The sequence below is a fragment of the Punctularia strigosozonata genome (assembly GCF_000264995.1).
Source record: "Punctularia strigosozonata HHB-11173 SS5 unplaced genomic scaffold PUNSTscaffold_1, whole genome shotgun sequence".
Classification (NCBI taxonomy): domain Eukaryota; kingdom Fungi; phylum Basidiomycota; class Agaricomycetes; order Corticiales; family Punctulariaceae; genus Punctularia; species Punctularia strigosozonata.
The window spans coordinates 2750609-2773617 of NW_006767433.1; the positions used below are offsets into that span (position 1 = coordinate 2750609).

Genomic DNA, 23009 nt, shown 5'->3' on the forward strand with positions numbered 1-23009 from the left:
TCTGACTGGACCACCACGGTCTGTTCTTGCTCTCCGTCTACACTTGTCTCTCTTCAACGGAGTCCACCGAGCCGACCGACTCGGTTGTTCATCGACATCCATGTCTGACGTGGCGCCTTTAACTGTCGACGAACTCACTGCTGCTCAGCAAGAGAACGTGGAGCCGACTGCTGACGATGCTCGTGAACTTGCAACCGCTACGCACGTTAGCGACGACGATGTGAAAGAAGCGACCAGCGTTGCCGACGAGATTGCGGGACCTGTGGACGGTGAGGCTGCGGCCGAGGACACGAAAGCAGACCCATCAGATCATGCTTCAGCAAACGGCAACGCGCAACACAGCGAAGTTGCAAACCCTGAGGAGCCCAAATCCCCTGCCCCGAAGGCAAAATTGAGCGTGAAGCCGACCACCGCGAAGCCTGGAAGTGCCCCGGGAACGCCCTTGGTGAAGAAGGTGTGCTGGTCGCTCACGCATTCCAAACATATCCGTTCAACCCTCCATTCCTCTGCAGATCCTCAACTCCGGCACGTTTGGGTCTGGAACCGTGAAGCCGTCGCCTCCGGCGACTTCCAAGGCAACTGGTGTAGCGACGGCTGCGAAACCACCCGCAGCAGCCTCTTCTCTGAAGAAGTCGGTAAGCGGCCCGCCTCCAACCAGGACTCCAACTTCCGCTGCCTCGAAGACCGCGTCAGCCACCCCTGCCCCCGCTTCTTCAGCGTCGCGTCGAACGTCCCTGGTTCCTGCACCGAAATCAGCTCCTTCTCCTTCGTCCAGACCGTCTTTAGCGTCATCTGCGGCTACCAAACACGCTCCTCGTCCCTCTGTCACTTCACGCCCGTCCGCCGCATCCCCCGAGGCCGCATCAAGTACCAAGTCATCTGCTACTCCCAAGCCTCGTGCCTCGGTCTCGGAAGGGGTGAAGAGGACCCCTTCCAAATCCAGCCTAACGGCGGCTGCTCCGAAACCCAGTGCCGCGCCCCCCACGAGACCTGCAAGCAAATCTGCGACGGCGTCTGTCCGCACCTCCAGCGCTACTGCGGTGCGCAAAACGCCAGGCACGGGCTCCATCTCGTCTCTCAGGGAGATCAAAGAGGACCCTAGGATATCCGATGAGCTGAAGAGCAAGGTGAGATCCCACTCCGTTCACATAACGTATGCTTAACTGTAGTCAGCTCGACGAGACCTCTGCATCTCTGGCGGCAAAGAACGAGATCACCGCACAGCTCGAAGCGCAAGTGAAGGAGATTAAATCATCGCTGGAAACAGCTTCGGCGAATGCGACGGCAAAACAAGCGTTGGTGGACGAGCTGACCCGGTCCAAAGAGGCTGCAGAAGCTGAACTGCAGGCTTTGAAAGAAGAGCTCGAGAAGTTAAAGGCGGAAAGCTCGGGTGGTGTTCAGGAGCTGAACGCTGTTAAACAGGAGGTATGGAAATTCTCATAATATCGCACGTTCCATGTATTCAACGAGGCGCATACAGCTGGAAGCGGCAAGGGAAGCTGCGACGCTGCAGAGCAAACTGGTCGAAAGCCTGCAAGCGCAGCTGCTGGACTTAGAAACCGAAGTAGCATCCGCGAAGGAGAACCTCGAGGCAGTCCGTGCAACGCAAGTTGCCGCGACCTCTGCAGATGCAGCTGCGGCCGAACTTGATCGCGAGGCTTTACTGAAGGCAAAGGCGGACCTTGACGCCATTCAGCAGGAGACAGACTCTCTCAAGGATGCTCATGCTAGAACATTGGAGGAGGCACTTGCGAAGGTCCGGGACTTGGAGGAGAAAGCTGCTCGGGCGTCCACGCTGGAAGCCCAGATAGAGGTCTTGAAGTCAGAAAAAGAAGAGACGTCGAACAAGGTTTCCGAGCTTGAAATCGAAGTTCTCGAGTTGCGGGAGGCAGCGGAAAAGGCCGAAGATGAACGCAACAAGCTCACGGAGCATGTGAAGGCGCTCAATGAGCAGATCGAGCGAGACGCCGCGACTTTACGAGAGCAAAGCGCGGCTGCGACGAGCAAAGAAGCCGAGTTGATTGCACAGGTTGAATCGGCTAAGAAAGCCCACGAGGAGGATTTGAAGCGTGCTGCTGCGGATATGGAACAGGTTGTCGCAAATCTCAAAGCTCTGGAAGATGAACTTGCGGCTGCTCGCGCGAATCAAGAGCAGCTGAGGGCTGATGCTGATGCAACCAATACGGAACACGCTCAGAAGCTTGAATCCCTCGAGCAGGCGCACCAGGAGAAGCTTGCAGAGCTAGAGGATGAAATCAAACGCATTGGGGACGAATTGCGCGGCCAGGAAACGATATACAATGGTAAAGTGGACGCAGTGAAGGCAGAACATGACAAGCTGTTACAAGAGGCATTTGAACGAGCGAAGGTTCGAAGATCCCTTTTACAACTGTTTAGCCTGACAATAACATCGTGGTTCTAGGGCGAAGCTGGTGACGCTCATTCACAAGATCTTCAGCGCCTTCGGGCCGAGTCTCAAGCTACGATTGAGCAGCTACGCGCGGCACATCAGACGACCATCGACAGTGTGAAGGCAGATGCCGAAGCTTCGCAGGAGGCCAAGGTCAAGGCGTTGGAGAAGCAGATCGCTACCTTGGACGTCGACTACAAGGCAACGAAGGACGACCTCGCGAAAGCGAAGGCCGCCCTCATCTCGGCTTTGGCGGAGTCTGAGACCTTGTCCGCTCAGCTCGAGGAGGCACGTAGGCATGCTCAGCAGATAGCAGCGTCTGCACCTGCCGACCAGTCCGCGGAGGTGGAACGGCTGACTCGGGAGCTTGCAAATATCAAGGATGACCACAGCGCGATCACCGAGGTGCTTGCCGCAACCAAAGAGTCCCTATCGGAGATGTCAAAGAACCATACCAAGGAGCTCGAGGAAGCAGCGAAAGCTCGAGCAGAAGAGGCGATGAAACTGAAGGCGGATCACGCGGACGAGATGGCAGCGTACGCGCGCGAGAGGACGGATCTCATCGCCAAGGTGGTTGATCTCGAGGGTGAGGTGGCCACTCTCAAAGCCGCCATGGCTGCACAGGAGGCCGCATCTCCGAAGTCCAACGGAACCGCGCAATCGTCTGCCCCCGGCGTCACGAAAGAAGAGCTGCAGAAGATGCACGAAGCTCATAACTTGAAGATCAACGACTTGCAGGCGGCCCACGAGAAGGCGTTACAAGCCCTGAAGGAGGAGTTGGAGGCCGCCCATGCCCGAGAGGATGACTTGAAACAAGATTTCACCCGGAAAGCGATGGAGCTTCAGTATATAGAGCAAGAGCACGAGGAGTCTCAGGACGAGATAACTCGGTAAGCATACTTTTTTCTTTCTTTTGAACGCGTATCTGCGCTGACAGTCCTTCAACCAGCCTGAAAGCCGATATCGACCATCTCAGTGAGCAGCTTGCGAAGGCCAATAACTCTTGAGGCCCTCCGAAATCGTGTTTTCCACTCCAGTTCCTGTACTCGGGACTCTCGACCAGAAGGATCGTTATTTCACTGCTCTTCATCCATTTTCTGCAGTCATCCGAATACCCAAGTTTTGGAATTTTCACGTCCGTCTTATGCCTAATCCTACTGTTGTCTATAGTCTAGCTAGTGAACTTGCGTTAGTTGCATTGCTTAATGCTGTGTGAGTATTATTAGACGCACGTGATTAGGGCGGACCAACGTGAGACGGCATTCCCGCGGGGGCAGCTGCAGGAGCGATAAGCCCAGCGGCGACCGTCAACGACGACGGCGGCGCCGGGATTGGTCGACAGCGAGGGGGAGATGTGAGCGCTTTGCGAGCGTCTGCAGCGGCCGCTGTGGAGGAAACGCAATGCGAGCGCGGACGCTGGACGCGCGCGACGCGTCGTCCGACTTGAAATTGCCCGGTTAGCCGACGCGGTCGCCCCAAACTTTCAGCTGCCAATCGGCCCATACGCGTTTCTACCTTACCCCCACTCCACCACCATCCCCCCTTCCTCCGGTCTGCTCACTGGTCATCACCCGGTCCACAATGGCCCCCGTCGCACGAGAGCCCGGACAGAAGGGCGTCAACTGGTCCAACATTGCAGTCGGTGAGCCTACTGTGCCAGCGCAATCCGTTTCAGTACTCATCAAACGCCAGGTGCCATCATGAACATGGTACGGCAGTCCTGTTCCCAGTGCTGATGCTCTTACTGACCGTTCCACGATCACACTCGCCTCCTCATGCAACAGTTTGTGTGTAGTCCTTGTCACCGTGCCTTTCCCGCGTGCTGACAATGTCTGTTTGTCTCCAGGAGGTTCGTTGTTGCAGAGTCTCTGCTCTGGACGTATACTAAAGTGCCAGAATGCCAGGTTACGACCCTGGGGCAACCGCTGGAGGTTATCAAGACCCAAATGGCTGCTAACCGGTCGCAGACGATGGTTCAGGCGCTTCAGACGGTCTGGAGTAGGGGTGGTCTCGCCGGCTTTTACCAAGGCCTCATTCCCTGGGTGCGTTTCTCAACGTGTTAGACCCATGGGTATCGCCGACACGAGAACTAGGCTTGGATAGAGGCATCCACTAAGGGTGGTGTCTTACTATTTACAGCGTCCGAGATCGAGACGGCGTCCACGAAAGTGGGAATCAGCCCCGCTGCAGCTGGTTTGTTGGGCGGCATGGGAGGCGGTATTGCTCAGGCTTATGCGACCATGGGTTCGGTTTCCTTGTACCGACGTCGTGGGTTGCCTGCTCACACGCGCACAGGTTTCACGACATGCATGAAGACGGTTGAAATCACGCGACACAAGCAAGCTGCAACAGGAGTCAAGCCCGCATCGACGTGGGCAGTCTTCATGGACATTTACCGCCGTGAAGGCATCCGTGGTATCAACAAGGGTGTCAATGCCGTTGCCGTCAGGCAATGCACTAACTGGGGTTCCCGGTGAGTGTCTTCCATAAACCATATTCGCAGATGCCAATGCGGCCGCACTTGCTTTAGCATGGGTTTCGCGAGATTGGCGGAGAGCGGGATCCGCAAAGCTCGGGGTAAGAAAGAAGGCGAAACCCTGAGTGCCCTTGATAAAATACTCGCCTCGTCCATCGGCGGTGCTCTTGCGACGTGGAACCAACCTATCGAAGTTATCCGTGTTGAGGTTCGTATTGATTTTAAATGCATCCCATTCTCCTCAACGACGCGTCGTTTTTCCAGTTGCAATCCGTGGCGAAGAACGCGGATTCGGCCAATCGCCCGGCGAAGCCCACGATTGCCAACATCTTCATGTATATCTACCGCGTGAATGGCGTCAAGGGTCTGTACCGCGGTGTCACCCCACGCATCGGTCTGGGTATCTGGCAGACTATTTGCATGGTCTCGTTCGCGGACTACGTCAAGGCTTGGTAGGTCTTCTGTTATCAAGTACTGATTTCTGCCGCGTGTCTCAACATATCTTGCAGGGTGAAGGGAAATGGGAGCAAATGATGCTTCTGAGGCAGCTCAGTTCGCTTTCGCATAGGTGCTATACTAGTTGCTTTTATATACCGCATTACCCCGGAATTATGATTACCTTCCTGGAAGAGTTTGTGTGGCTGTGGAACGCGGGGCCCCTAAGTTCGTGCCTTGGTCAAGCCTTAGGCCCAGTGAGAGAGCTCTGAGCACGTTGCTGAGCGTTCATACTTGTGCTCTGCATCAGCATCGACTTCAACGACCGGACGATGAGTGCCTCTGCTGCGAAGCCCTTGAACCCTCTCCTCGCTGCCTATCTAGCAGAGCTTGTTGCGCACCCATTGAGAACGAAGGCGCTCACGACCGGTACGCCTGACTTCTCACTCCATGATAACCTAGTCGTTGCACTGCGAAACTAACAATGCTCTGGCGAACACATAGGGTCTCTCTCTTTCTTGCAAGCAAGTGTCTATGATTGGTGATGCTATAATTACTCAAGCTGAATGGTTATGAACACCTAGGAAGTGCTTGCTTCCCATCTGGCTGGTACTCCTGTCAAGCAGAAACCCAAGGACGCACCTGTCTACTCTCATGCATTAGCTCGTGCCCGCATTGAGGCCAAGTCCTTCAAGATGTTCATATACGGCTTCCTGGTGTCCGCGCCAATGGGCCACTACCTTGTTGGCGCATTGCAGCGTGTCTTCGCAGGCAAGACAGGGACGGGTGCGAAGGTCGCACAGGTCATAGCGAGCAATCTCCTCGTGGCTCCAATTCAGACCCTTGGTGCGAGCAGAATAGCAATGGCTGAGATGGTGTAACGTACTGACGCGACACCGTGATGATTCTAAGTTTATCTTGCAAGCATGGCCATTATCAATGGCGCGAAGTCGGCGGACGAAGTGAAGAAAACAGTGAAGGCTGGCTTCATGCCTGTCTTGCGTGTAAAGCTCTGAAACGTTTAGACGCGGGTCTTTTAGGCTGACGCGCAGTCTCTCGTTGTAGGTGACGTGGGTTACGTCCCCATTGACACTTGTTTTCGCCCAAAACTTCGTCGCTCCGGAGGTTTGTACCCGATTCACTAGACTTACATAGATACTGAAGACAGTGTTCCAGCTTTGGGTTCCTTTTTTCAACATGGTTCAGTTCGTTCTCGGCGTAGGTACGGTCTTATCGAATGTAATCACTTCTAACCAGACGTATAGACATACTTCAACACCAAGGTTAAGAAGGCACGCTCAGCCGCTGAAGCACGAGCACGTCGTGAGTTGGAAGAGAAGGCTAAAGCAGGGAAATCCGCATGATACCATGTCCGATTATCATGGGCTTTCAGCATCTATATTACCGTATCCATGTGGTACACCCGAGCCACTCGCATATACAATCACGCTCGGTGGTTGAAGTCGTGAACAATGATGGAAGTGGTATCAGCGGATGATGCATCCTGGACGTATTTACGTCTTGTTTGCCACGAGTCTGTTTGTTCAGCAGAGTAACTGGGCTCCCCGAGCTCCGTTTCTATGGACCAACTCGCGAGCGCGTACCTCCCTGGTCGGGATATACGCAACTGAGTATTCAAGAGTACGACCTCGGATGGCCCGAGCACACCACGATGAATCCTGCGACCGCTATAGGGTGGAGGCAGCAAATCACTGACAACTGCATGAGATTTTGACAGTTGCGTAGCAACCATATGCTTACTTTGGGTGTGTCTGTCGTGAGTTCAACTTGAGTGTATAACGTGCTGGATGCGTTCTAGAGTAGTTGCGTACAGCTATTGAGCATGTTGTTTGACAGGGCCTGTAGGCGGCAGCATCAGCGAAGGTAAATCAAGCAAGAGTGAAGCATTCCAACCCTCCAGAGAAATCGTGAACCATTGTCCTTCCATCCTGAATTGAAACGATGACGGGATACATCTCGGTGTTCCATTCACTGCTTCGGACCGATTGCAAGATCTCGGTTTTCTCCATTTGCGTTTCCGCGTACATGCTGCGTCTGACCTTAGCTTCTTCCACCTCGTTCACCATGTCCTGAAGTGCTCCATGCCCAGCGCCGATATTTAGGCCCGGAAACAAGGTGTAGCCAGCCCGTTGGTCTCCAGGCATATACCAAAAGACCGCGATGTCCACGGCAGCTGGATTGTATAGAGGGAATATGTGCGGATGTGAAGATGGGGGTATATGGCGGTACTGGTTCAGTAATTGACGTCGAATATGACAGCGCCGGCGATCTTGGATAGACTGCCATACGGCACGGTCCCCAAAAGAGCTTCGCTTCTGTTAGAAGTCGTCAGTGTACGGCTCAGGGACAAGACAGCGGCGCCAACCTCAGCACCATGATGACAGCACAGGATGTCAATCGGCGGGGGATACATCGTATCGACGCTCTCGCCTCGTAGGACTGAATGGAGTGTCCGAGATACATATTGATATGTTTCCGATATTCCTTGCCCTTCCTCCGATTCACGGACACTGAACGACCACCGGAGCATTTGCGAGGGCTGCAAGTAATCACTGTCAGACGTTAGCATAAAGCACGAGCCGGACGGATTCTTTCTGTTTACCTGGGTTGTCGCGAAATGCCTGAGCAAAGCCAGGTCGGGCTCATGGTCATAATGCCTTGGATGCGAATGTCATCATATGCGCTGACGTTGGTGATGTCCACGTTCAGCAGGAACGGATGGCCAGGAGTCCGACTTGGTTGACTGGAGACGGAGATATCCAACGTGGGCGACACCTCGTAGTGCTTGGCAATCCTCGTTGAATGAAACGGCGAGCCAGGTGCCTTCCGACGGAAGTTAGCCATCAGCAATTCTTCTCGAGACAGGACACACCTCGCGGTACACGAAGAGCATCGTCAGATCTTGGTCTCGAAGCTGGTCTGAATGTATGACTACGGATAGTCTCGCATCCCTGCCCGACACCAACGTGTTCGAATCACTGATAGATTCGAGCGATATTTGCAACGGGTCACTATGACGTAGGGAATTGTCGGATTGTCGGACCTGTTTCTTCGGAGCAAACTCTACAACATTTAAGTTCCTTGTAGCGTACCAAGTATATTTTCACTCACCAGGGACATCATCCGCACTTGGTATCACCGACAGAATGTCATTGGCATCCACCAATAGCCAGAGCTCCCCGATAGGTTTTGTGCCACAACTCGAGAGCCACATGTCCATTCGTCTGTTTTCACCGTGCGCCAGCACTAACGGCTCATCCTCCACAAAGTCCACAAGGAGGCGCTGTCTGCCCTCTTTGGCTGTTACCGTGATGAACTGGTCCGGGCCGTACATTTTGCTCTGTCTCTGGGCGGGAGTAGCGTGGAGTCTTGCCCCTTTTAAAGCCAACCGCTCCGTGCACGGCAGGAATGAGAGGAAATCATAACGGGCTTCGGCAATGGTCAGCGAGCAAGGCTCGTGAACGGTGATGGGTATGGGTACCTGGAATATACGACATCACGATCCAGTGCTTGGCCGAACCTCCGTATTGCCACTCACTATACGACGTTCCCTGGGCTCCAGGACGATTTCCTGGTGGCTGTCGAAATTTATGGACCTCGGTGGTAGGTTCATAGTTCCCAATTCATGGATGGTGATTGTGACGTTACATAGGCTGATTTCAACGTCGAGTGGATTTTCTACCACCAGGTCAAACCAGAAGGTCTCTACACAGCGGTGATATCAGAGGAGAGGAGCGACCCAGATCAATAGCGCTCACGCACCGTCAACATAAGCTGACCCATAAGTCGGTTCCAGAGGTTCGCTTCCCCGGGTTTTCCAGAATTCCCGCCACGCTTGCTCGCGGACATTCCATATCTCGCCTTCGAGTGAAGCGGATTGTCTCGGAAGGCGTACCCGACTCTGATTGGGAACACTGAATGTACATGGAAGTTTCAAATCGCGCAACTTCTCCGGATCTCCGGAAGTCGACAAGAAATGCTAGAAGGAGGACGTTAGGATGATAATCATAGGACATGGGCTGAGTTACCTGAAACGCTGTCTTGAAATCGCTGATGAATAGTTTATCCGCGCTATCTTCGCTTGGCTCCGTAAAGATAATGCCATTCAGGATGGTTGCACTGGCGCTTGATAGCGAGGAAGACGCATGCGGACGCCGTTGTAATAGCGTAACAAAAAGTCGGATGGCCTCTTCCACTCGGCCGGTGGTGTATAGCAGGCGCCCTACCACGTCGTGAATATTATATCAGAGATAATCTAAGGGCAAACCTAGCGCATGACCCAAACCAGGCCTGATAGCCTCAAATCCTTGCCAATCCGTGGGACTGATATCTTCAGACTCCCAAAACGACGGCGATAAAGTCATCGGTGGCCTGGACGCACACAATTCGCCAGCACGTCGAAGGAAATACATGGTGAGTGGTCTCTGTGCAGTGTTCAGATTTACGTGCGACACAAGAAACTTTGTCACGTACAATCCCGCATTTCTCAAGTCTGTTGGCTGCCAGATAATACCAAAGCGCCGCTCTTCTGCGAGCGCGCCTACGTGCACTCAGAAGAGCTGCATGACCTAACAAGAGCGCGGGGGGCACTTCCTCTACCTTGCAGAGCAGGCTACTCAACCCGCAGCTAGTCCGATAGTTTATATGCATACATACATTGACTGCAGCCCATACGAGCCATCGATCGCCTTCCAAGACATCGCTCAAGAAGTCTTGCTGAGATATGGCAATATCCCACCGCACCGCATACTTGAGAGCTTTGACAAGTATTTGCGGCGGCAGATCCGACGCACCAGAGGTCATCAGAGGGTGAAGCGAGGATATAGCGTAAGATGCGTAAAGCTGCACATTCGGTCCTGGGGCTACCAACATCGGAAGGATGTCCTGTGATGCGGTTCGAAGTCGCCGGTTAGAGCGGTGTGTATGTAGTCATGTAGTAATCAGGCATGCTTACCGATCCGCCCCTCCCTTCCTTCCGCAGACTTTCCCAAATGCTCACAGCAAGTTTGAGATCGCCAAGAATAGTAGCGAACTCTGCGAGACGCCGCTGTTGCTGTAAGGGCTCGGATCCACCCACAAGAGTCGCACTAGAAGCAATAGACGGTACAGAACTCGTAGACGAATGCGACGTCCTTGGCGAAGCAGATGTTGGCGAGGCATTTCCAGGTGCGTATGACGAACCAAATAGACGTCTTGTAGAGGAAAATAGGCGAGAAGGTAAGCGTCGGGATGCGGAGTACTGAGTGTCGGATGCGTCAGGGTCATAATATAGTGAGAGAACGAATAAAACATATTCACGTTTTCATTCCAGTCGATCACGCATTTTTCCATCCATGGGATTAAGCTCATTGTCACGAACTCCCTCACAAATTTGACCGTGGCCTGAATATCTTGCTCGCTCATTCTCAGAGAGTTCAGCGTGCTTGCTGGATCGAGCGTCACATGCGTTGCTGATTCTGTGGCCAACTCAGGTGCCTGCGACGTCGGATCATCTGACATGGATGGTGAGAGAGGTAGTTTGGGCAAGAGTGCGGGGACCTGCACAGGTGGAGGGGGAGGGGAGGGCAAAGACAGAGGAAGAAGAAACACATGCAGCCCATATTGCTTCTTGACGGCATTGAGTAGGGCTCCAGCTCTAAGGCCTTTATCAGGAAACGAAACACAAGAGATGTATTGTCTGCAACTGACTCTTCGTCAGAAAGAGGAGAATTCTGGGGATGCACTATAAGAGTATAGCGGAGCTGCGCAGGATCGACCCAGGTAGGTAAGTCTACAGATCGTGAATGCAAGGTCGTAATGGCTTGCAGAGGGTTCGGCGCAGTTGTCGAGGCTGCCAGTATCACTGTTAAGCTCAATGAGCATGCTGATGCCTGATGATGCAACCGATGGAAAAAGAAGACATACCGGCTACGGGATGGTTCCAGCCTTCCCCTTTACCAGGGACACAGTCACCCTCGGCGCACCGCCGAAGCTCGTCCCACCAGGGGGTCCTCACAATATCACGTCCATCTTCCTCGTATCTTTCTTTCTCTGCTGTCTCCGCTTTCTCCATGTCTTCAACCCATTGCGCACACCTACTGGAAATTCGAGCTGAGATCCAGTCCAGCATGCGCATGGCCCGGTTCTCTTCGGGTTCGCGACAAGCAGCTTCGATCTCTTGCAGGTCCGAGAAACGCAGGGCGAAGGATGCATGCGAGACGGACGCGAGCGCGGTAGTGCGCGTGGTCACTAATGTTCCAGTCGCAAGTCAGTGAATGTAAAGTGGATCATGGAATTCTCGAACCTTGGGGTAAAGGCGAGAAGGATTGGAGGATCTGCGGCAACGACGGCACTGACGCCGTGGCGAGTACATCTTCAAGGTCCGGACTGGTTAACACGCAGATATGGGGACTGAGCGAGGTCGGTATTACAGGCGGCATCTCTACCAGTCCAGGCAGTTGTCGTCTGTTCTACTGACTTACTAGACGATGACCTGGAGGTGATTTCGGCGCATTCAAACTTCCCACGAATAAACAAGCACGAGTGCATAATATTTATACAGCACTCATGATGCGAAGTAAAAGGTCATTCATTTATGGTACAAATACATGACATTATCCTACAATCCATGCTCCTACTGATCTTCACCGCGTTCTGTTTGGACAATCAGAAGAAGCCACCTCCCCCACCCCATCCTCCATCAAAACCGCCACCGCCAAAACCGCCACCGCCAAAACCACCACCACCGAATCCGCCATCGAGCATATCGCCCAAAAGCAAACCACCCGCCATCCCTCCGAGTAACGGTAGAGCCAGATTGCCTCCGCTCAGTCCTGACCTGTTCCTGCCGTAATACGGATTGCTGTATGGGTTGCCCGGTGGCGGACCATAAGCCAAACCGCTCGTCCGCCCATACCGATTTCCGTCTTGACTTTGGTATTGCTGTCGTTGCTGCATGTACTGTTGACGCAACTGCTGGAGAGCTTGCTCGCGCTGTGTCATTTGTTGGCGTTCCAACTGAGGGCCTTAGCCAAGGTGAGTTATCGACTTTCTGGATCGACTTACCTCTCGTTCTCGCAGTTTACGTTCCTCGCGCTCCTCTTTTGTCCCTATTGCTTTGTCCTTCATTCGGCCGAATATCCCACGGGGCGTAGAAGAACGCGTATTGACCGGTGTCCCTGGGTGCGATGCCGAGTTTCGCTTAGCAGGAGGCCGAACAGTCGAAGACTCTCCGTGGAACGAGTGCCGTCGGCTGTCTGGCCCTGCAGACGGACTGAGCTCGTTTTTGAAGCGTTCGCGTATCTCGGGATGTTGCGATAGAAATATCTCATCCTCATATGGATGGGTCCAGATAGATCGCGGCGGACTAGAGGTGGTATCAACCCAGAAATCGTGCTGGGACGCTGGGTCGTATTCCTATGCATAGCTAGTAAGCGCCACGTCGTACGTCCATGCCCAAGACGCACTTTGGTCCAGCCGTATGGTGGAGGGTCGTTGTAATAAGGCAGGGCCATCGCAAACGGGGGGGCTTGTCACGCATGCATGACGACATTCCAAGGGAGTTTGAGAAACTCATCGACCAATCACAACGCTAGGATGTCTCTGATTCCCACGCAATGGATGCCTTGAATTGCTGTTCGCTTGTTTCTGAGCTCATTTAAAAAAAATTTGGACCCATAGAGCCCTCTGTTATGCATTTCCTGAGGATCGTATGGGAATAGAAATACGCTAGTTGCGCTGGTGAACCCGGCGATAGAGGGTAAGAGGTATTTTGTTAGATTTTTGGTCATGTGATGCCCCCCCGTTTGCGATGGCCCTGCCTTAGCTCATGCCGCGATTTCACTGATGGGCGCTGGGGGATGTACCTGCGATGTTATATACACTCTTCACTACATGCTCCAAACCTCCCGGGAACAGGTTAGGAGCGAAGTGACGTCGATACAGCACGTGATCTTAGGGGGTGACGCCCGTTCGGGAATCTTTCCTGCCGCGGTTGCGCTGCCAGCGACTCGGTTGCTGCAGCGCTCAACAGAGATCACAGACTTGCTTGGACGACATATCCTCACATATACTTCCCGATTCTCTATCGAGGCCGGTCTAGCGGGCTATCGACCGCTGATCACAGATTTCTGGCAATACTATATTATCTTGTCCAACTCACATCCAGTCAATCTGCCTGTGATGGACCACGGTGGCAGCCGCCGCCAGAAGGTTCCTGCCAAACCTCTCAATGGAACAAGGCATACCGATGGTGACAAGGTGCCGGCTACATCCAGAATCGCCTCTACCCCTCTCGAATGGGATACCAACCCCTGGACAGCTCTTCCCGACCAGGGATCGGGGTGGGATAATCCTTACCATAGTGAATCTTATGACTCTCAAGCCAACGATAAAATCGCGCTTTGGTTGCGCGGTATAGAAGCAGCAGAAAAAGGTGAACGGTTGCCCACGATGGAGGAGTTCTTGGAGGAGCGAGAGAGAGCACAACAAGCATGGCACGAGAGTGCCGGCGACGGTTGGGGCGACGTCGATCCGGGATGGCATATTCCCGAAAACGGGTGGACGCGGGACCAGCCCACGGTCTCCGCCCGCCCTTCGGGCGAGATCCATCATGACATGCATACGCCCGTTTTCAGTTACCAACGGCCCAAGCCCAGCAATCGAAAAGGTAGCGGGGTTGGCTCTCCGCGCGCATACGCGAAAAGGGAGGATCACAACTCACCGCTGAGGGGAACGACGGCCGTCCCAGTGGCGTTTCCTTCTGAAAAACGCTCGCCTGTGAGGGTAATGCCCAATCGCCGGCGAGATAGTAAAGGACGACCTTTGAATCCTTGGTCAGTTGTTCGCGTAACATCTGGCAGCTCGGTGAGCTAACGTGTTGTGCAGAACAATCTTGCTCTTCCGGGACCGTACTATCAGCTACCATGCTATTTCTCGACAGCTTCAGACGGAAGCCAATCCTCCGGGCTTCAGTTATTATTACCTATGCATGCTACGATGCATTTGACCCCCCTCTCACAATGGTGCACTAATTTCGGTTTATTTCGGTACAGAGACGGTATCCACGCGCGCTACAACATCTATAGAGTATAATGCTTGGTACAAGGCGGATGCTACGATCCACCTGGAGGCGGGTCTACCCATGTTCCATTTGGCCATAACGTAGCTGCCTGTTGAGTCGCATGAGCGTGGCCGCATTGATTCAAGGTCACTGCGCGTACCATCGTGAAATCACCGTCTGATCCTTGACTGGTAAACTGGTCGCACATCATATTAATGATGTCGATACTATGAAACTGCCTACAAACCACTCACTGCCAGTCTGAAGAAGTGCGGTATGCCTTCCTGTAAGGCCGCGAGAGAGTAATTCAGAGCTGCGCCGCTGTAACGCTCGACGTCATCGACGAGAAGGTTGAATCCGTCCCAATCGCCGTCAGGTGGTGCCCAAGAGATAATCTGTTGGTGCAACGGAATTGAAGCATTATATGTGGTGGAGTTTGTCAAGAAGGTAGGCAAAGCAGATCCTGATATTGCATCGCGTTGAAGCTGTAAGAAGGGATCGAATCAGTTCAAGCACCGAACAAGAGTGTCTGTGGACGAACCTCTGCAGCAGTCTGAAACATCGATGCGAGATCGAATGCCGCCGCGCCATTGAGGAACATCCCTAGTAATAGTCCTTGATATATAGCTGATAATCTAGTCGGGAACGCTGTCCCCGGCATCAAGACAATCGCCAAGATGTAATGGTGGATGCGAAGGTTGAGCGTGGGGAGAAGCGCAAACACCATGACCACAAGCCCGCCAATGGCGTACCACATGGCGTACCATGGGAGCCAACCTGTCTTGCGAATGACACGAACTTGGTTGATGACAATGAACAGGAGGACCACGCAGATGATGACAAGCGAGGTGACACCCCCAGCTTGCTGGTTGATATCGGATGCCGTCAGACGATCGATAGGAATCTTGTCCGTTGTCAGGTTGGTGAGCACGCCCACCCAGAACGGTCCCAAGTACCTATAAGACCAGTCTGTCAGTACATATTGTCAACAGGATATATGGAATGGGACAACCATATCATCCTTTCGAAAGGTGCATTCGAGAACGCCGGCAACACGAACCTCCAGGCCACTCGCCAGAAGGCATACGCGATAAAGAGAACCGGAAGAAACGTACCAATGCCATCACTGATATCGGGTGGAAGGCTGCGGGGTTGGGAAAATAGCGTTATATGCCAAAAGCCGATGCAGACCAAAGACCAGAAGAGAACAATAGGTCTTGGACGGAGGACGAGGAATATGATGCATGTGACGAGAACATTCAAAGCCAAAGCTTCGTTGCGAAGGTCGGAACAATGGTGCAGAGGCGTGGATGGTAAGAAGCGGAATGACGACGGAAATATTGTAGGAAATCCGATGGATGTGAGGCCGTGGCCACTACGTGGTCGGTAGTCTGTAAAGTTGCCCACGAGACGTAGAGAGGCGCAACCACCTCTTGAATTGGAAACCAACCCGCTACGAGCAGAGTTGGTGTGGGAGTAGGAGTATAACAACACGTCACGCACGATTGTATGGCGGCTGCACAGATGAAACTGTCTCCTCGATATGTCGCTTGGTCGTCCCCACCTCCTACTAGGAGCGGGACGAAGTCCACGGATTCAATCCCAACCACCCGAGGGTTTTGAAGTACGACAGAACTGCATTGTGCAGGACATCGAAAGTCATAGGTTACGTTGTCGAAGGGTGAACACGATTGGCCATTTAAACCGCAACCGTCGTCCTTCAGCCAAAACGTCGAGGTGCATCCGAGCCACGCGTCTGACGGTGTTTGGAACGAGGACGCGCGAGATAAAAAGGATACGGATATTATATAAGCTGCTCCGAAGACCACGAAGAACCAGGGGGACGTCAAGCGACGAGTGCGTGACAGAATTAATGACTCTAGGCAAAGCTTCAGTTGGGGTAGGGGTATCTTGACTTTCCATGTGCGTGGGTCGAAAGACCTGTCAAACAGTGGTATAAGAGCTATCTGGAATTTAGCTAGGGGATAGTGTAGTCTATGCTCACACGACTTACGGGGAAGATCCATCTTTGGCCTCGGACCTTGCAGATAAAGTATACATTTGCCAGCTCGCGGATGATTTTGCAGAAATCTGACACCCCATCGTCGGAGGCAAGAAGTGGGCTGCTGCTCTTCCAGCTGAAGCGGTTGCACGCTGGTAAACTTGTCACCGGAAGGGTTGCCGTTTGACGTCGTAGGGGACGAGCCGCGCCGCAGGGTGTTCACTGTGACATTCGAATCCGACCCTGCCAGAGGGTGAGCGTAGGCCATTGTCAACGAGCGAGAATATCATGCGCAGCAACCATTGAGGACGACGTCACGTCGGTGTGCGACCGTGCCGGGACGGCAAGGATGTATTCAATTTTAGACATACGGACAGCCACTTGATCCGGCTAATATGTTGGACACGCTCGACGCATCACACTTATGTACTGGTGATTTACTGTAAGTATGAAATGAACAAATTCTTGCAGCCGTGAACACCAGCAGTGCGGCTACGCTAGCGCAACAACCCGCGATACACACTAGGGAAATGGCATACAACTCGACGAGTAACATAAAAGCTCAATCACAGGACAAATGGGATGTCAGGCTTGCGGACCAGTGTAGTCGTACCACAGATGGGCCTCGACGTTTTCCCCTTTCGGACCTGTAAACTTGATGCTGCGAGCGTAGCGCCTTTCTCCTTTGATGTCTCTGAATCCCCAAGTCTGCCCGCTTGTCAGCCCTGGAGAAGTCCATCGCAGCGCAACGACATACCTGATGCGCGATCCAAGTCGTTCCACTCTTGGCAGTGTCACTGATGACATGGGACTCGATAGCTCCGTGTTCATGTGTGTCTGGGAGCCAGCCCTCCTTCAAGAAGTCTTCGTCGATGTCATCGACCTTGATGCGCCTGGTCTTGCCGATTACATGGCCGAAAACATGATCATTATGACTATGTTCGACCCAATCCAGGGTCCGCTTCTCCGTAGTGCCTTCGATGCCGCTGAGACTTTGCTCGATATCGATGTGTTCAACACCGTCGTCATCCTGGTAGTGTTTCACGTAGAGCGTAAGCGTCCCAGCCGAGATAGCTTTCCGCTTGAACCAGCCTTGAGCAACCAGGTCAGATCCTTTACGAGCGAATGTTCAGGAACGCATGGACTCACCAACGCCCTGCAGCTGCAAGATCTTGTCGGCAGCGGTAGTATCAGACAAACTCTTATTCTACATGCGTGCTTTGCGATTAGTACCGGTTCGCTGGGGTATAATGCGTGCACGCAGTACGGCATTACCATAACGTAGACACCGCTCAACGCAGCGGTAGTAACTTCTGTGGGTGCTGCCATGGTGAATGTGCGATAATTGTGAGTGCCTCAGTGGAGCGCACTCAGAGGTATATGATGAACCTGAATCACATGGCAGTATCAATGGAGGGACCCCTAGGGACCCTAACTTTGAGAATCGATATCGCAATCGGCCCAACGGTTTCAGTGATTCAGGATGCGTAGGAACGAACAGTATATAATCACGGGATGGTATAACAGAATCTCGCTATGCTTCAGGGCTTACAGGCGTCATGTAACCGGGCCTGCTGTTTCAAAGTGATTTCGGATGAAGCAGCGAGGATGGGATAAGATCTAGAGCTCATGATACTGATATTTAATGATTCTACAATGCTGATCAGCTGGTCCCAGAGTTTCGAAATTAAAGGAAATGACTAACATCTGAATATCATTCGGGCTTCAGTCCTTTGCTGCATGGAATATTGATACAACTTTCCATAAAGCCTCCTTCCCCCGCTCCCAGGCCTGAGGGCCCCTAGCCTTATCGCCTCCGAATTCTACCATCAAACCATCCTTCGACCATTCGCACCAAATATCAATGGATCCAGTCGATGGTCCAGTACCTCCGCCCTTGCGGTCGGGCTCACCGAGACACTCCACAAAGTCTTTGCCCGTTGTAGTTGACTTGACCTCAAGACTAGTGGGGCGTTCCTTCCCGTCAGTCGTCTTCGCAAATAACGAGAGCGTTAAAGGGAGTCCGCGGTAAGTGGCATATGCCTGAACTCCAGTGGATTTCGACTTGCCGGCCAGAAGCTCCGTCGCGTTGTATAGATCGATACTGTCAAGGAGCAATTTCCCCTCGTTGAGTTGATCGCGAGAGCTCCCTGTCCGTGGCTCATATCCCGATATCGGCTTGTACACGAAGCTTATTCCGAGCTTGTGATAGTTGAAGTATACAGCGTCAGAGTATACTTTGACGTCCGGGGAGGCGGAATCGGGCGCATCGAGCGAAAGTGCGGCGATGTGAGCGGCAAGCTCGGGAGTGGACGGATCCCGTCCTAACATGCTCCTGAGGGTCTCACTATCGGTCATGTGTGGCAACCCTTGGAGGCGCAGCGTAGCTGCTTTGCACGTATGCGCGAGTATGAGAAGTTCAAGGGCAAGGATGCCCAATTGGGGCCCTTGAATGCGACGCACGTGATAGACGGCTGTTTTCTGTCCTTCAAAGCTTCATCCGCGACGCGACCAGTCACCGGCACCGACCATGGACCATAGCAATGAAAAATTTAAGGATCGGAGGCGAGACGACCCCTTTCCTTCGCAAGGAGTCGTCGACAAAATCATCTGGCTTCTTGCGTTTCCACTAAGATCGGCCTCGAATGTCTTCCTCTACGCGCTCGGCGTACTACGCGGTCTATCTCCCCAACTCATTCCAATCGCGATCTGTGCGCTGTTTATTCCCTTTCTGATACTCACGTCGATGGTTGCCGGGATTCTCGTCTGGAAGAGTACTGCTGTTGGCTGGGAGATGGCCGTATATCTGAACTACGGGTGAGTGTCATGTATCGGAGAGTACGTTGGTAAGCTGACCTCAGGCAGTGATGGGGTTCCACCGTATGCAGAAGTCCCTGTACCACTGATGTCTCCTCGCCAAGCATACGATATTTCCGTGCACTTGACTGTTCCAGGAACGGAATCCAACTTCGCACTAGGGAACTTCATGGCAACATTAACCCTAGTATCTCGGTCCAATGAGACCCTAACAAGGGTTCGGAAGCCGGTATGCACAATCCGATATGCTCATGACATGCAGTGGGATAATCACCTTTAGGCTATAATCTTACCTCCTGCGCCAAGTTTGTTATGGAAACGTTCTCAATCCCAACTAATTGATATTACAATTCCGCTACTGGACGCATACTCCGCTTCTTCCCGTGGGATTGTTGCTCGCATAGAAGTTGGGCGAAAGGACGAATGGAGAAGCGTCGGTGCTGGGCAAGGCCGCGAAGTCAGCGTTATTTCCCTTTCATTGCGCGGCGCTCTGCGACACAAGGGACTGCGGTAGGAATATTTTTCCTCCCTTGCGTAGCCCTGCCTAACGGACGCCATACAGTGGTCTGTTCTCTCGATTCCCACTGCTGACTGCTATTGCCTCGACTATATTCTTCATTTCCATCTCTTCCATGGTCCTCGCGGTGTGCCTTGTACCCGTGGTGACGGGAGGGACTCTACGTGGGCTCGCTTCCGTCGCCCAGGAAGGCCCGGACACAGGCGACAAGAAGCCCGCGCTGCCTGGCACGTCACAGGCACAGTCGGTACATAGACGCTCGAGAAGTGGCGAAAGGATCAGGAAACGCAAGTCGGTTTCTGTAGGACGCAGCCGCAGTGCAGTCTATGGCCGTCAGCTTGAACTGGTATTATCGTGTTGTGTGATTCGCATCCGGCGCTGATTCGTAGCATAGGACTCGAAAGAAGGTGCTGAATCTGGAATTCCTCAGGTCGACGCTTCTTTAGCTACATCGGGACCACTGCGTTACAGGCAGTCGCGATTCTCCGAATAGCCTCATTTACTCTTGCTGTAAACTAGCGTACTTGCCTTGAACGACTGGTCGTCAATTATCGGTAGTTGTGTCCTGATTTCCTTCCGACTTCATGCAGCGTCTGATTGACGCGTCGGGCCCGGCACCGGGTCACCGGCAATCTCAGTCCGACGGTCTTCTCCCAGCCGGTCACACTCTTGCCCCGCATGTCGAAACGTCTCAGATCTTCCACATACACAACTCGCCCCTCTGTAACACAACGAATATCGTCTCTGCACTATGGCGTCCTTCGACCTACAAAACCTCTTCACAGTGAGGGGCAAGGTGGTACTCGTCACGGGTGGTAGTCGAGGAATAGGGAAGATGGTGAAGGCTGTCTTCTCTGTCAATAGATCGTGTTTCTGACGTGTCTGCTACCTTGCACTCAGATAGCTACAGGGCTGGTGAAGAACGGCGCTAAGACGTATATATCTTCACGCTCGGAAAAGGACTGCGAGCGAACTGCTAAGGAGCTCAATGCACTCGGAAGTGGTCAATGCATCCCCATCCCCGCGGATTTACAGAAGTTCGAAGAGGTGGAGCGACTTGTGGACGAGCTCAAAAAGAAGGAACGTTTTCTCCACATTCTCGTCAATAATGCCGGTGCAACCTGGGGCGAGTCAATTGAAGATTACCCTGTACGTGCGGAGTTATGGCACGGGAGGATACTTATGCCAACAATGCACAACAGGATCACGCTTTCAGCAAGGTCCTGACGCTCAATGTACAGCGCGTTTTTACCCTCACACAGAAATGTCTACCTCTTCTTCGGGCAGCAGCACAGCAAAGCAAGGATGGCGATACGTTCGTAGATCCTGCCAGGATAATCAATGTCAGTTATGTCCACGTTCCTGGTTTCGTTGCTGAGAATATGCCATAGATCGGATCCATAGAAGGGTTAAGCGTCCCTTCACACGAAACTTACGCGTATTCAGCTTCTAAGGCGGCTTTGCACCACTTGAGCCGTAACCTTGCCGGTCGTTTAGGCTGGGAAGGCATCACCAGCAATGTCATTGCGTGCGGACCATTCGAAAGCAAGAGTAGGCGGAATCGCTTTCTCTTCTCTTTCAACGACATGCTGACAACGTGCTATAGTGATGGCACATACGTTGGCCACCACTGGTGAGGTGATCAAGGCCGGCATTCCTCTTCACCGTATCGGCATGCCAGAAGACGTCGCTGGAACGGTACTCTACCTCTCTAGGTATGCTTATGAGCCCAATCACGAGTCCTTACTTACCATCAATCGCGTGTCAGCCGTGCTGGCGCGTATGTGAATGGAGCGACGATCCGTTTGGAGGGCGGTATGACGAGCAGGATGGAAGGAAGTTGGGGAGCGAAGCTGTGATGCATAATAATATGGTCAGCAGCGAAGGCATACACCCTATTCCGCGGATGACAGGCCTGCCCGCTATACGGGGAGAAACGAGGAATTCTGTATTTAGCAATAGCTTCTTGATTCTTTGCATGCTACAGATTGATTCGGGCTTCGCCTACAACCGTCATCTTCTCCGCTTTCTTACGACGGCCGGAGTGGCAGCGGCGACAGCCATCGACTGATTGCAAGGTGCCATATCTGGCTTATCCACTTACTCTCTGAATATTCCACATGCCATCCCCACCGATTCAAGTCTTCCTCACCACTATCGCTTCTCAACCCGCACTGAGACAGAAGCAGGAGTATCTGCTAAGGATCCTCCAGGTTTGCATGCTCGTCGGAGGCTCGCCACCGTGCATGCAGGCTCTTACGTTCATGGCCAGGTGAAGAAGATACCCTTCAAATCATACGATTTAGCGTCAGACGAGGACGCCAAGAGGCTATGGAGGCGCAAGGCTCCTACTGATAAGCAACAGCTTCCTGGGATCTTGGTCGGCGGTAAATTTCCTGGGGTAAGCCATACAGTACCCTCGTCTCGGTGTCGATACTGAGGCTCGCTATAAGACTATCTCTGATTTGTGAGACCTATCGCAACGGCTGCTTTCGTTGTCAATTATTCAGTTGATCGTGCAGCGAAGAAGCTGTGGAGTTTGACGAACTCAACACCTTCCTGCGATTGAACGAATCCTACGATCCCTCCGTCGAAGAAGATCGGCCATTGCTAGAGGAGAAAGTTATCGGGGTCCCCGGCGTCTCACCGAACGCCTCTCCCCTTGGAAAAGCACGTTCCTCCGCTCCCTCGCCATCTCCCTCTCCTCTTCATGGAAAGGTGAATATACCCTCTACTCCCAAAACGCCCCTCCCGCCCAACGCACCCCCTCCGACTCCGGTCAACCGCCGCGACGAAGTAGACGTGGGGTCCGAGCTCGTTGGATTCGGACTTCAGGGTGTTAAGGTACGTGTTTCGTTCTGCTACGCATGTGAATTGAAGGCCGATGATTACTAGGTTACTGACGATGAACTCCGACAATTGGTAGAGGAGCTTGGCTTAGGGGAGGATGAAGCTGGGGACTTGGTCAAAGGCCTAGGTTTCTCTGAGACGATCCCGGAAGAGCCGGAGCATAATAACTTGGCGAACGCTACAGTTCCAGACAATACACATCAGGACACCAAGGAGTAGTAGTCTACGGCGAATGCGCCGGGATCACACTTTGTATCGGGTGGGCTCATGCTACTGACGGATACGGTGTGCATCGAAGTCCATGGACATATGTATGCATAGGGCGGAATCAATGATGAGTGAGCCGAGATCCCGAAGTTCCGCGTTACCCCACGGGGTCGGCCTGTCGGATATCTGTTCAACCGAGCCAACCTCACTCAGGCTGGCTTGCACCCCACCACC

At 53.1% G+C, this 23009-nt stretch overlaps 11 protein-coding genes across 11 annotated transcripts; 7 read left to right on the top strand and 4 right to left on the bottom strand.

The window, feature by feature from the left end:
- The first annotated feature begins 12 nt into the window (after positions 1–12).
- PUNSTDRAFT_80121 (uncharacterized protein) lies at positions 13–3592 on the top strand. Its single transcript, XM_007378932.1, has 6 exons — positions 13–454; positions 513–1127; positions 1174–1425; positions 1481–2368; positions 2423–3300; positions 3360–3592. The coding sequence occupies exons 1-6, from the start codon at positions 101–103 to the stop codon at positions 3415–3417; spliced, it is 3045 nt and encodes a 1014-aa protein (XP_007378994.1). The 5' UTR covers positions 13–100; the 3' UTR covers positions 3418–3592.
- A 345-nt stretch (positions 3593–3937) lies between these two features.
- On the top strand, positions 3938–5507 carry PUNSTDRAFT_80123 (mitochondrial carrier). The gene is made up of 8 exons (XM_007378933.1): positions 3938–4052; positions 4103–4119; positions 4309–4452; positions 4504–4654; positions 4706–4883; positions 4941–5094; positions 5151–5338; positions 5396–5507. The coding sequence occupies exons 1-8, from the start codon at positions 3992–3994 to the stop codon at positions 5418–5420; spliced, it is 918 nt and encodes a 305-aa protein (XP_007378995.1). The 5' UTR covers positions 3938–3991; the 3' UTR covers positions 5421–5507.
- A 146-nt stretch (positions 5508–5653) lies between these two features.
- Positions 5654–6685, top strand: PUNSTDRAFT_110213 (uncharacterized protein; the record flags this gene model as incomplete). The annotated part of the gene is made up of 7 exons (XM_007378934.1): positions 5654–5750; positions 5826–5845; positions 5906–6167; positions 6234–6325; positions 6387–6446; positions 6498–6539; positions 6587–6685. The coding sequence occupies 7 exons, from the start codon at positions 5654–5656 to the stop codon at positions 6683–6685; spliced, it is 672 nt and encodes a 223-aa protein (XP_007378996.1).
- An 80-nt stretch (positions 6686–6765) lies between these two features.
- PUNSTDRAFT_59603 (uncharacterized protein) lies at positions 6766–11761 on the bottom strand (the record flags this gene model as incomplete). The annotated part of the gene is made up of 19 exons (XM_007378935.1): positions 6766–7033; positions 7083–7181; positions 7236–7621; positions 7708–7894; positions 7945–8165; positions 8215–8405; positions 8454–8823; positions 8881–9047; positions 9105–9321; positions 9371–9564; positions 9610–9766; positions 9816–9941; positions 9999–10226; positions 10297–10581; positions 10641–10746; positions 10840–10977; positions 11031–11184; positions 11247–11570; positions 11626–11761. 19 exons carry the CDS (start codon positions 11759–11761, stop codon positions 6766–6768), a joined length of 3954 nt encoding a protein of 1317 aa, XP_007378997.1.
- A 226-nt stretch (positions 11762–11987) lies between these two features.
- On the bottom strand, positions 11988–12835 carry PUNSTDRAFT_140459 (uncharacterized protein; the record flags this gene model as incomplete). Its single annotated transcript, XM_007378936.1, has 3 exons — positions 11988–12338; positions 12387–12737; positions 12788–12835. 3 exons carry the CDS (start codon positions 12833–12835, stop codon positions 11988–11990), a joined length of 750 nt encoding a protein of 249 aa, XP_007378998.1.
- A 667-nt stretch (positions 12836–13502) lies between these two features.
- PUNSTDRAFT_123788 (uncharacterized protein) lies at positions 13503–14326 on the top strand (the record flags this gene model as incomplete). The annotated part of the gene is made up of 3 exons (XM_007378937.1): positions 13503–13901; positions 13958–14155; positions 14208–14326. 2 exons carry the CDS (start codon positions 13503–13505, stop codon positions 13991–13993), a joined length of 435 nt encoding a protein of 144 aa, XP_007378999.1. The 3' UTR covers positions 13994–14155; positions 14208–14326.
- Positions 14327–14434: 108 nt separating this feature from the next.
- Positions 14435–16409, bottom strand: PUNSTDRAFT_59668 (uncharacterized protein; the record flags this gene model as incomplete). Its single annotated transcript, XM_007378938.1, has 6 exons — positions 14435–14491; positions 14543–14578; positions 14637–14867; positions 14924–15338; positions 15395–15835; positions 15886–16409. The coding sequence occupies 6 exons, from the start codon at positions 16407–16409 to the stop codon at positions 14435–14437; spliced, it is 1704 nt and encodes a 567-aa protein (XP_007379000.1).
- A 1468-nt stretch (positions 16410–17877) lies between these two features.
- Positions 17878–18776, bottom strand: PUNSTDRAFT_48931 (uncharacterized protein). The gene is made up of 2 exons (XM_007378939.1): positions 18090–18776; positions 17878–18035 (listed from the first exon to the last, which is right to left on the bottom strand). The coding sequence occupies exon 1, from the start codon at positions 18740–18742 to the stop codon at positions 18110–18112; it is 633 nt and encodes a 210-aa protein (XP_007379001.1). The 5' UTR covers positions 18743–18776; the 3' UTR covers positions 17878–18035; positions 18090–18109.
- Positions 18777–18914: 138 nt separating this feature from the next.
- Positions 18915–20100, top strand: PUNSTDRAFT_59363 (uncharacterized protein; the record flags this gene model as incomplete). The annotated part of the gene is made up of 4 exons (XM_007378940.1): positions 18915–19201; positions 19250–19430; positions 19482–19711; positions 19764–20100. 4 exons carry the CDS (start codon positions 18915–18917, stop codon positions 20098–20100), a joined length of 1035 nt encoding a protein of 344 aa, XP_007379002.1.
- Positions 20101–20408: 308 nt separating this feature from the next.
- Positions 20409–21659, top strand: PUNSTDRAFT_80137 (NAD(P)-binding protein). Its single transcript, XM_007378941.1, has 6 exons — positions 20409–20556; positions 20619–20867; positions 20921–21061; positions 21110–21269; positions 21325–21433; positions 21487–21659. The coding sequence occupies exons 1-6, from the start codon at positions 20470–20472 to the stop codon at positions 21575–21577; spliced, it is 837 nt and encodes a 278-aa protein (XP_007379003.1). The 5' UTR covers positions 20409–20469; the 3' UTR covers positions 21578–21659.
- Positions 21660–21765: 106 nt separating this feature from the next.
- On the top strand, positions 21766–22912 carry PUNSTDRAFT_95643 (uncharacterized protein). Its single transcript, XM_007378942.1, has 5 exons — positions 21766–21931; positions 21991–22119; positions 22172–22185; positions 22241–22562; positions 22614–22912. The coding sequence occupies exons 1-5, from the start codon at positions 21839–21841 to the stop codon at positions 22785–22787; spliced, it is 732 nt and encodes a 243-aa protein (XP_007379004.1). The 5' UTR covers positions 21766–21838; the 3' UTR covers positions 22788–22912.
- Positions 22913–23009: the final 97 nt, after the last annotated feature.

What these genes read in the sequence shown, in the direction of transcription:
- PUNSTDRAFT_80137 (XM_007378941.1), top strand. Translation starts at nt 20,470, where the DNA reads ATGGCGTCCTTCGACCTACAAAACCTCTTCACAGTGAGGGGCAAGGTG. An exon ending in AGTCAATTGAAGATTACCCT is followed by an intron (nt 20,868 to 20,920) that starts GTACGTGCGGAG and finishes AATGCACAACAG; the next exon opens with GATCACGCTTTCAGCAAGGT. An exon ending in ATCCTGCCAGGATAATCAAT is followed by an intron (nt 21,062 to 21,109) that starts GTCAGTTATGTC and finishes AATATGCCATAG; the next exon opens with ATCGGATCCATAGAAGGGTT.
- PUNSTDRAFT_80123 (XM_007378933.1), top strand. Translation starts at nt 3,992, where the DNA reads ATGGCCCCCGTCGCACGAGAGCCCGGACAGAAGGGCGTCAACTGGTCC. An exon ending in TGCACTAACTGGGGTTCCCG is followed by an intron (nt 4,884 to 4,940) that starts GTGAGTGTCTTC and finishes CACTTGCTTTAG; the next exon opens with CATGGGTTTCGCGAGATTGG. An exon ending in TCGAAGTTATCCGTGTTGAG is followed by an intron (nt 5,095 to 5,150) that starts GTTCGTATTGAT and finishes TCGTTTTTCCAG; the next exon opens with TTGCAATCCGTGGCGAAGAA.
- PUNSTDRAFT_48931 (XM_007378939.1), bottom strand. Translation starts at nt 18,742, where the DNA reads ATGACCGATAGTGAGACCCTCAGGAGCATGTTAGGACGGGATCCGTCC.
- PUNSTDRAFT_80121 (XM_007378932.1), top strand. Translation starts at nt 101, where the DNA reads ATGTCTGACGTGGCGCCTTTAACTGTCGACGAACTCACTGCTGCTCAG. An exon ending in GAACGCCCTTGGTGAAGAAG is followed by an intron (nt 455 to 512) that starts GTGTGCTGGTCG and finishes ATTCCTCTGCAG; the next exon opens with ATCCTCAACTCCGGCACGTT. An exon ending in CCGATGAGCTGAAGAGCAAG is followed by an intron (nt 1,128 to 1,173) that starts GTGAGATCCCAC and finishes AACTGTAGTCAG; the next exon opens with CTCGACGAGACCTCTGCATC.
- PUNSTDRAFT_95643 (XM_007378942.1), top strand. Translation starts at nt 21,839, where the DNA reads ATGCCATCCCCACCGATTCAAGTCTTCCTCACCACTATCGCTTCTCAA. An exon ending in ATCTGCTAAGGATCCTCCAG is followed by an intron (nt 21,932 to 21,990) that starts GTTTGCATGCTC and finishes GTTCATGGCCAG; the next exon opens with GTGAAGAAGATACCCTTCAA. An exon ending in TCGGACTTCAGGGTGTTAAG is followed by an intron (nt 22,563 to 22,613) that starts GTACGTGTTTCG and finishes GATGATTACTAG; the next exon opens with GTTACTGACGATGAACTCCG.